General features: G+C 40.7%; 1 protein-coding gene across 3 annotated transcripts in view; it reads left to right on the top strand.

The window, feature by feature from the left end:
* CENPF (centromere protein F) overlaps positions 1–11192 on the top strand; it is a 68333-nt gene that overhangs the window by 47720 nt on the left and 9421 nt on the right. For all 3 annotated transcript variants that reach the window (XM_084622236.1, XM_084622235.1, XM_084622237.1), the window contains 2 exons: positions 4352–6661; positions 10403–10579. In XM_084622236.1, the coding sequence (XP_084478362.1) occupies positions 4352–6661; positions 10403–10579 (2487 nt within the window). The remainder of the gene's footprint in view (positions 1–4351; positions 6662–10402; positions 10580–11192) is intronic.

Raw genomic sequence — 11192 nt, 5'->3', positions numbered from 1 at the left:
TTTTCTCTTGCCTTCCCACTCTTAGGATGCGTTTGCTGGAGTTTTCTCCTATATACGGGTCTCCTGGAGTGCTCTGTATCAGTGTCACTGAACCCTCCTACCCTGCAGTATATCTGGGCATGCAGAGACACGTTACTTCTGTGAAGCCCTGTCTGAGGTGGCAGGGTAATGTAAATTGTTTATCTCTGCTTTTCAGCCTGGGACCCTCTTTCAACCAGGGAAGGGGCCCCAAATTTTAGGTCACAATGGAGTGGGAATTGTTCCTGTCCATCTATCAGGTCAAGGACGCACGCTTTACCAGGGAAAGGAGTTTGGAGTCTCCTCCTCCTCTCCATAGGCTTGCTCAGCGTTGAAGTCTAAGGAGCTTTCAGACAGTGTGTGCCCAGAACAGAGGCACTTAAGAATTCCATTCCTTATGTACCTGCACCATCACAGGATTACAGAGGCGTCAAGGAGAAATCCCTTCCCATGTTCAAAATGGCTCCTGCTTTACTGAGTAAAAAGCCCCAAGTGGTACTAATTTTCTTTGGAAGTACTTACCTGGGTTCTTGCCTGGCCAGCCTGAGGGTGTAGACAGAACCGTTTCAAGCGCCTGGGGCCATCTAGCAGGCTATTCTAACAATCAGCATTTGTCTCAGTATCCCTCCTTAGTTGAGAAATCCCCAGATCAGGATGATTACGCTACCTCACTTCTGTAAACAATTGGGGGAAGTACCCCATGTACACCACCACACAGAAAAAAACCCCAGATCCAGATGACTCTCAGCACTGGAAACCAGTGTCTTGAAAAAAACCTCTATAATAAACTATCTAGTTTCTCATACTTTCCTCCTTTGAGATCATCATTTCCAGTTAAAACTAGATGTTAAACCAGGTTAAAAATAGGCATGGCTTTGACTATAAATTTACCACTATGGTAAAGATTTACGAAGACCCAAAACTTCATCTCATCAGTTGTATCCTGGCAGCAGTCACCCTGTAGCCAGCCTTCTCCAGTGACCAGGTTTGCTGATGCCATGCATTGGTACTATCTTCTGAGTGGGATTTCACAATGTGCCTCCAGAAATTCCTTTTGTGGACATGTCATTCTCATATCCTGTCCAAATGTCTCTTTTGGGGCAGGTAAGTACAAGCAACATACTTTAAGCCAACCCAGTTTTCACTTTGGCCCTTGGATGATTGCTACAGGAACAAATCTCACATAGTGAAGAGCATACCTGGAAGGCAAGATGACCCCAGGGTTATGGTCCCTCACTCAGAAAAAAGAGCATCCAGCTTTCTCAACCTCACAACTTGTGCTGTACAGTTTTTCAGTATGTCAGGGTACACTTCATCATCTCTTGACATCCAAAATGCAGGACCTGGGGGTTTCAAAGTTGCTACAGACAAGATATTAAAATCCTTCACTAGTTGGCACCCTAGGCATTTGAGAAACCATTCACTGAGTGAATCAAGGCTCTCTCCCTAAGGTCCCTAATGGTATTGTGGGACAAAAGTATCAGCGTCATCTGAGGAAGATTTGCAAAGTAGGTTCCCATTTCTCTGCAGAGGCATCCTTTTGTAGGTTGCTCCTTGGTTGATTCCGAAATAATTCCTTCAATATGAAGCTTTTGCTTTATATGGGGTGAACTCCTAATTCTGTCCTATTCTAACAAAACTGAAAATTCTGATTTATCCTTTTTCCCTCCCACACACACTTCTGTGAATCACTGCTTGCTATTTCCCATTTGTGATGAATGAAGAGAAGTTCTTCAGCATAATGAGAAATTTCAAGGGCTTGTCAAGCGACTAAAAAAATTAATCACGCTGTTAATAATAGTGCTTAATAATAGCACTCTCTTTATCATGAAAGTTGAACTTAAAAATGTAGAATTATGTACAAAAGACTGCATTGTTTTTTTTTAATGTCGAACTTTAGAGCCTACAAGTTCACCCAGTCCTACTTCTTGTTCAGCCAGTCACTCAGAGAAACAAGTTTGTTTACATTTTCAGGAGATAATGCTGCCCACTTCTTGTTTACAATGTCACGTGAAAGTGAAAACAGGCATTCGCATGGCACTGTTGTAGCCAGCGTTGCAAGGTATTTACGTACCAGATGCGCTGAAGATTCATATCTCCCTTCATGCTTCAACCACCATTCCAAAGGATGTGCATCCATGCTGATGATAGGTTCTGCTCAGTAATGATCTGACGCATATTCATTTTCATCCTCTAAGTCAGATGCCACCAGTAGAAGGTTGATTTTTCTTTTTTGGTGGTTCGGGTGCTGTAGTTTCTGCATCAGAGTGTTGCTCTTTTAAGACTTCTGAAAGCATGCTCCACACCTAGTCTCTCTCAGATTTTGGACGGCACTTCATATTCTTAAACCTTGGGTCAAGTGCTGTAGCTATTTTTAGAAATCTCACATTGGTACCTTCGTTGCATTTTTGTCAAATCTGCAGTGACAGTGTTTGTAAATCAAACAACATGTGCTGGGTCATCATCCGAGACTGCTATAACAAGAAATATATGGCAGAATGTGGCTAAAACAGAGCAGGGGACATACAATTCTTCCCCAAGATGTTCAGTCACAAATTTAATTAATGCACTATATTTTTAACAAACATCATCAGCGTGGAAGCATGTCCTCCAGAATAGTGGTGTCACAGAGCGAGACTCACCCCTGTGGCACCTCCTGCTGGTCTCTCAGGGAATTAGCTCTTCCAGCCTCCGGAGCGCCCTCTGCAGGCCGTTGTCCCACGTGCCACTGGCCCCCGTGTCCATCCTGGACCCCGGTGCCCCTTTTACCCAGGGTGCTGCCCCCTAGCAGTACCCCCACAGTCTCTGGGTATCCCCTCCCCGGGGAACCCCCACCCACTATCCCTACCTCGCCTCAGTCTTTGGCTACTGCCAGTCACCATCTAGCCCCCGCACACTGGGGCAGACTGCAGTGTACAAACCACTTATCACAGGCAAGGGGGGGGGGTTGGACCTGCTGCCTCTGCCTACCCTTGGGCTGTCCCCTGCAACCCCAGTACCTATTCGGCCTTATACTAGGCCACAGCCTGGGGGGTTTCCAGGCTGGAGCTCCCCACCTCCTCTTTCCTTCCCCCAGCCCTGCTCCACCTTAGGTACATAGGTATGCTCCCCAGCGGCCAGGCCCTTCTCCCTCTAAAGGCAGAGAGAGCAAGCTCTTAGCCCACTGCCCTCTTATGAGGGCCAGCTGAACTCTGATTGGGGCGTGGCCACAACTGAGGCTGCTTCCCCAATCAGCCCAGGAGCTGCTTGCCCCCCGCCACAACCCTCTCCTGGACTGTTTTAAGCCCCTAAGGGCAGGAGCAGGTGACCACCCTGCTACAGGTGGCTGAAGCATGAAGGGGCACACAAATGTTTAGCATATCTGGCACATAAATACCGTGCAAGGCTGGCTACAAAAGTGCCACGCAAACACCTGTTTTCACTTTCAGGTGACATTGTAAATAAGAAGCAGGCAGCAGTATCTCCCGTAAATGTAAACAAACTTGTTTGTGTAAGCCATTGGCTGAACAAGAAGTAGGACTGAGTGGACTTGTAGGTTCTAAAGTTTTACATTGTTTTGTTTTTGAGTGCAGCTATGTAACAAAAAAAATCTACATTTGTTAGTTGCACTTCACGATAAAGAGATTGCATTACGATACTTGTATGAGGTAATTGAAAAATACTATTTTTTGTTTATCATTTATACAGTGCAAATATTTGTAATAAAATAATGTAAAGTGAGCACTGTACACTTCGTATTCTGTGTTGTAATTGAAATCAATATATTTGAAAATGTAGAAAAACATCCAAAAATATTTAATACATTTCAATTGGTGTTCTATTGTTTAACAGTGCAATTAAAACTGTGATTGATCGTGATTAATTTTTTAAATTTAATCGTGTGAGTTAACTACGATTAATCGACAGCCCTAGAAATTTCTTACCTGATCATTTTCTTTCTACTAGTAGCATCTCTTCATTCAGCCCACTGTCCTTATCTGATAAATGAACATGACACAATTTATAAAAAATTGGAATATTTTTTCTAAAGGGAGATTTAAATATATAATCATTTTAAGATTAGTTATTATAATTTCAGGTTGTCTTAAGGTTAGTTATAGTTTGCGAGAGTTTTCCTATATCTTTAGAATAACTCTTGTAATGGCCTGAGTTGAAGGGTGAGACTTGATCCTGTAGCCTCCAGCAACAATACTGGATCAAATTGCACAGGTGAGTGACATTACCGATTTGTTAGGAACAAGAGAAGTTGCTAGCGGAAAATTACCAGGTAAGAAATTTCTCTGTGTTCTTTGTAGACTCACTCTTGTTTTTCACTGATTTTTACTAATTGCAGACTTCTCCTAATGAACAAGAAAATAACGGCGTGCATCCGTTGCAAGTGCATAGTTTGCCTAATGAAAACTTGGCACCCAAGCGAGAGAAACCTGAGATAAGACTATGTGAACAAATTACTATAGAAAAGAACTCTGAATGTGAAAATGTAGCTGAGGTCACGGAAGCAAGATCTGCAGAAGAATGTCCAGCAAAACTGATCTCTGAGACTGAATATAGAAATACATCGGAGAAAAAGACAGACTGCCACAGTGAATCATCATTTTCCAATCACAACATATCTCTAACACCTCTGGATTTCTTGGAAAATCAGGTAACAATTGAAACTCTTCAGCTACAGATAAAGCAGACATCTAGTGAAAACCTGAAGCTGCTCCATGGCATAGAAGAAAGCAATAAAAAGGTTGATGCTCTGCTCATGGAAATCAAAGAATTAAACTCAAGGTTGGATTTGCAGCATACAGAACTAACTGCAAAGGTAACTGCTTATGCAGAACTAGAAAAAACAGTTCTAGTACTTAAAAAAGAAAACTCGGACTTAAATGAGAAACTTGAATCTGTTTCTTTTGATAAGCACCAGATAGCTTATAAAGTTATGATTCTAGAAAAAGAACTTGACAAAGCAAAGTCTGACCTGGACGTGTACAAAGTTAGATTATCTGATGTAACAGACATGCTGGAGGACTTAGAAATGACCAAAGGAGACTGGCATGAGAAGTTCCTTCAGTCTGAAAACGAATTGAGGAGAACAAAATCTGAGAAAGAGAACATTGAGAACCATGCCCTGTCCATAGAAGGTAACATAGAGGAACTTGAGAGAAAAAATCAGCAGTTAGAAAAAGACAGTGAAAATAAACTGAAAACTATTTCAACTCTTCAAGAGCAACTTGCTGTAATCACAAGGGAGAGAAACCAACTCAGTCAAGAACTGAGCATTTTGTCAGAGAACAAAGAGGAGTTGGATCAATTGTATCAAACACTGCAGGAGAAAATAAAAGAGCTAGAGTCAAATAAAGTAGATGCTACTGAATTTATCAGGATATTAGAGGCTGAAGCTAAGACACAAACCAAACTGCTTCAGACCACAAAATCTGATGTAGATCAGTTATCAAGGGAAAAAGACTATCTTGTGCAGCAATTGCAGAATGTGGAAAAGGATGCAGAGGTTCTCACATTAGAAAAAGAAAAGTTGCAAAACCAAATGCAGGATCTGGAGGAGGAAAAAAAATTGATTCTAGGGGAGCCTGAAATGTTGCAGACTAAGTTAAGTGAATCAGAAATGGAAAACTCTAAGCTTTCCAAAACTTTGGAAGGCTCATTAATTGAAAAGGGCGAACTTGCTGCTAGACTGAACTCAACACAAGAAGAGGTGGATCAACTGCGATACGGAATTGAGAAGTTGAAAATGAAAATAGAATCTGATGAGAAGAAAAAGCGCCACACAGTTGAAAAACTGAAAGAGAGTGAACGGAAAGCAGACTTTCTTCTGGACAAAACTGAGAAGCTTGAAAGAGAATTGCAGATGTCAGAAGAAAATCTAGAAGGTGCAATTCTTCAGGCAGAGACTGCTAACACAGAGACAGAAACATTAAAAATTAAGATGGAAGAGATGGCTGAAAGGTTGAAAAGTTTAGAATTAGCAGTCAGTGCCTTCAGGTCAGAAAAAGAAGGTTTGACTAAAGAACTACAAGAAAAGCAAGAAAAGATATCTGAATTAGAATCTTCTAACTCTAACATTGTAAGACTGCTGGAAGAAAAGGAGAAAGAAAATATGCAAATTAAAGAAGAGTCTGAAAATGTCACGGTATTGATAAAATCTCAGCTGAAAAATGCAAGTGAGGAAATAAAGCTTTCTTTCAATGAACTAGAAATTTGTAAGGCAAAAGAACAAGACTTAATTTATCAAGTGGGTTGTCTTGAACATGATAAAACACAACTATTACTAGAACTTCAGGAAGTAAGAAACATCAGTACCAAACTAGAACAATCACTGGAAGCATTTGTACAGGAACTTGCAGACTGTAAACAAACCCTGGATGAGAAGATCCAAGAAAATGGTGCGCTACAAAAGAAGATTAAAAATGTAGAGCAGCTTTCTGTACAGCTGTCACATGCGGAAAGTGAACGTGAATGCTGGAAGCAGGAAAAAGAAGGGCTGCAGAATTTGATAGCTGAATTGAAGCAGAAGGTTCAACGTCTATCTAATAATGAAATTTTGCAGACTATCCTAGAAAATCTAAAAGCAACTCATAAAGATCTTGAAAAGGAGCTGGAGTCCACACTGTCTGAAAAAAATGCTCTTGTTGAAAAGGTAATTCAATTTAAGCTATTGTACAGCCCTCTTTGTAAGAATGGAGATAGAAAGTCCTCTGGGCTGACCGCTTCCTTGACAAATTAAAGTCCAGACGAGTTTAAACTGAGGGTTGTACAGTAATCACTGACGACAATTTGTGGTGCTGTGGAAACAATAGGTCTGATTTTCAGTGAATGTTTGTCTCACACTGAGTTGTTCTATAATAGCTATTTGTGATTAACTCCCTATGTGGATACTTTTACTCTGGAATAAGATCATCCTTGCAGGGAGTTAATCAGGAATAACTATGCCACTATAAATTCATACCCTACCATAATCTGAATTAATTCCTCAATGTAGAAAAGCCATAAGATTGTATGTGTGCACTTGCAAGTCTACGAAGATTTTGGGTGTATGCACTAACAGATATGCATTCACTTACCAGGTAATGTGTATGCAATGTAGGTGTTTGTTTGCCTATACCCACAGACCTACTGAAAGCTGTGTGTGTTTTGTATTTAGGGTTTTTGTATATGTGGTATCGTTGGCAGCTTTAGGGCGCAAGTCAGAGTCCATGGAAGTCGATGGGAAGACTCCTATTGACTTCATTGGGCTTTGAATCAGATTCTTATTGCCTATTTAACAAATGTCCCTTTTAAAATGTATCCTGGATCAAGGTATTCCGGGAGGGTTATAGAGCTGGAGACTGCCACTAGGCTGTGGAGAGATGACTCAGAGCTAGAGAAACAGGAGAGAGCGCGTGAGGAAGAGTAAGTGTAATGCCAGAATCTTTCTCTTCCCTGAGAAGGGAAGAGGAGAAAGGACAATGAAATTAACATTGGGGGACACGGGGGGGGGGGGGAGGGGAGTAAAGGTAGTCTGCGGAAAAAGCAGTCAGAAAGATGAATAATCTTCAGGAACAGAGGGAAAACAGCCAAGTTCGTTACTGTATGAGGAATTGACTTTTCCAAGTTTGAGGGCCAGATGCTCAGCTGGTGTAAATCTGTGTATCTTCATTGAAGTCCATGGATCTCTGCCAGTTTAAAGCAACTGAGGTTCTGGCTCCAACATTTTAGGAAATTTAATACTCTGTTAATATTCTCCTCTAATACAGAATGAAGATGAGCTCACTGTTCTTTCCCTTTCCTTCATACTTTGTATTTGAAAACTGTTCCACTGGAAAGGTCTTGGAAAAAATTTTGAAGGAGAAGGTAGTTAAGGACATTGAAGTCAATGGTAAATGGGACAAAATACAACATGGTTTTACAAAAGGTAGATCGTGCCAAACCAACCTGATCTCCTTCTTTGAGAGAGTAACAGATTTTTTAGATAAAGGAAACGCAGTGGATCTAATTTACTTAGATTTTAGTAAGGCGTTTGATACTGTGCCACATGGGGAATTATTAGTTAAATTGGATAAGATGGGCATCAATAGGAAAATTGAAAGGTGGATAGGGAATTGGTTAAAGGGGAGACTACAACGGGTCCTACTGAAAGGTGAACTGTCAAGTTGGAGGGAGGTTACCAGTGGAGTTCCTCAAGGATCAGTTTTGGGACCAATCTTATTTAATCTTTTTATTACTGACCTGGGCACAAAAAGTGGGAGTGTGCTAATAAAGTTTGCAGATGATACAAAGCTGGGAGGTATTGCTAATTTAGAGAAGGACAGGGATACCCTACAGGAGGATCTGGATGACCTTGTAAACTGGAGTAATAGGAATAGGATGAAATTTAATAGTGAGAAGTGTACGGTCATGCATTTAGGGATTAATAACAAGAATTTTAGTTATAAGCTAGGGACGCATCAACTAGAAGTAACGGAGGAGGAAAAGGACCTTGGAGTATTGGTTGATCATAGGATGACTATGAGCTGCCAATGTGATATGGCTGTGAAAAAAGCTAATGTCGTCTTGGGATGTATCAGGAGAGGTATTTCCAGTAGGGATAAGGAGGTTTTAGTACCGTTATATAAGGCACTGGTGAGACCTCACCTGGAATACTGTGTGCAGTTCTGGTTTCCCATGTTTAAGAAGGATGAATTCAAACTGGAACAGGTACAGAGAAGGGCTACTAGGATGATCCGAGGAATGGAAAACTTGTCTTATGAAAGGAGACTCAGGGAGCTTGGCTTGTTTAGCCTAACTAAAAGAAGGTTGAGGGGAGATATGATTGCTCTCTATAAATATATCAGAGGGATAAATACCAGAGAGGGAGAGGAATTATTTAAACTCAGTACCGATGTGGACACAAGAACAAATGGATATAAACTGGCCACTAGGAAATTTAGATTAGAAATTAGATGAAGGTTTCTAACCATCAGAGGAGTGAAGTTTTGGAATAGCCTTCCGAGGGAAGTAGTGGGGGCAAAAGATCTATCTTGCTTTAAGATTAAACTCGATAAGTTTATGGAGGAGATGGTATGATGGGATAACATGGTTTTGGTAATTAAATATTCATGGTAAATAGGCCCAATGGCCTGTGATGGGTTTTTAGATGGGGTAAGATCCAAGTTACCCGGGAAAGAATTTTCTGTAGTATCTGGCTGATGAATCTTGCCCATATGCTCAGGGTTTAGCTGATCGCCATATTTGGGGTCGGGAAGGAATTTTCCTCCAGGGCAGATTGGAAGGCCCTGGAGGTTTTTCGCCTTCCTCTGTAGCATGGGGCACGGGTCACTTGCTGGAGGATTCTCTGCTCCTTGAGGTCTTCAAACTACAATTTGAGGACTTCAATAGCACAGATATAGGTGTGAGGTCTTTTTTAGGAGTGGTGGGTGAAATTCTGTGGCCTGCGTTGTGCAGGAGGTCAGACTAGATGATCATAATGGTCCCTTCTGGCCTAGATATCTATCTATCTATCTATGAAATGGGAGGCCTCAGGATGTCAGCCTGGAAAGGCTGCTATGACAAAGGGCTCTTCTCTATTTCAGGCATTTATATGTCTTCCATGAGCGGAGTATCTGAGATCAATTTGATAACAAGTATAATGTTTCTCAAGTACTTATTTTTTAAAAATAAACTTTTTGACAGCTCTCTCTAGGGTAGATAAAATCTAGGTTCATATTTAAGCCTCTTATTCTAAAGTGCTCATATTTCATTCTCCACATTTGATGTCTTACAAATCATATGAAGTGCAGCCTTGCTTTTGTTTATGTAACCATTGCTTCTAATTTAAAGAGGCATGTTAGCTGCAGAAACCGTGTGCAAAACTACATGGCTATGGGCCTGTTCCTGGATGTCAATAAATGTTTTGCCCTGAATTTCAGTGTGACTTTTAGGAATCAGACCCAGAATTAACTCTCTATATCCTAATATGTCCACAGAATAGTCACAAAAATAGACAGCTTAAATACTTCAGATTGTTGCAACATCTTTGTCATGGTGAGACTAATGACCCTGAACTTCTCAGAACATTCTCAGTAGGAACAATTGCTGTATATGTTGTGAAGTTAGCTTTGGCTTTAATGCTAACATCATTTGTGGGATGAAGCTTCTTGTACAAACCAGAGCTAAAATGCCTTTGTAAATGACAGAGGCCCATCTTCTCTGTAATCTTGTATGCTACTGTTTTGTGTTTAAAAAGTTTGAGTCTGGGACTACAGTACTGTACTTATACAGCCGTTAAATAGTTTTCTCTTACCTTGTCAGTTTTTGACATTTAAAGATTTTTCCAGATGCAAAGCCAAATTGTCTAATATGTCAGCTATTTCCCAATCTATAAAAATGTAATTACCAAAGACTGAGCAACTTTTGTTTGTAGATTCAACTGGATCCAACTACTTCAGAAAAAAATGAACCAAATAAGAGTTTGGATGGGGTTCAGAAAGAGCTGGAGGAAAAAAAGAGAGAAATCGAAAGAGAAATATCCGAATATCAAAGCAGACTTCTTCAAGTGGAGAAAAATCATCAGGCTTTTCTGGCAGAAGCAAACAGAAAGGTAAAGCAAACAAGAAAAGGGCACGGGGGATGTCAAGGTTCCTCCCCCACTCTGAACTCTAGGGTACAGATGTGGGGACCTGCATGAAAACCTCCTAAGCTTACTTTTACCAGCTTAAGTTAAAACTTCCCCAAGGTACAAATTAATTTTATCCTTTGTCCTTGGAATATCCACTGCCACCACCAAACTCTAACTGGGTTTACTGGGAAACATAGTTTGGACACGTCTTTCCCCCAAAAATCCTCCCAACCCTTGCACCCCACTTCCTGGGAAAGGTTTGGAAAAAATCTTCACCAATTTGCATAGGTGACCACAGACCCAAACCCTTGGATCTGAGAACAATGAAAAAGCATTCAGTTTTCTTATAAGAAGACTTGTAATAGAAATAGAAGTAAACGAATCACCTCTGTAAAATCAGGATGGTAGATACCTTACAGGGTAATTAGATTCAAAACATAGAGAATCCCTCTAGGCAAAACCTTAAGTTACAAAAAAGACACACACTCAGAAATAGTCATTCTATTCAGCACAATTCTTTTCTCAGCCATTTAAAGAAATCATAATCTAACACATACCTAGCTAGATTACTTACTAAAGTTCTAAGACTCCATTC

This window comes from Lepidochelys olivacea (genome assembly GCF_965140295.1).
Source record: "Lepidochelys olivacea isolate rLepOli2 genome assembly, chromosome: 3".
Lineage (NCBI taxonomy): Eukaryota > Metazoa > Chordata > Testudines > Cheloniidae > Lepidochelys > Lepidochelys olivacea.
This window is presented reverse-complemented; position numbering and strand designations above follow the sequence as displayed.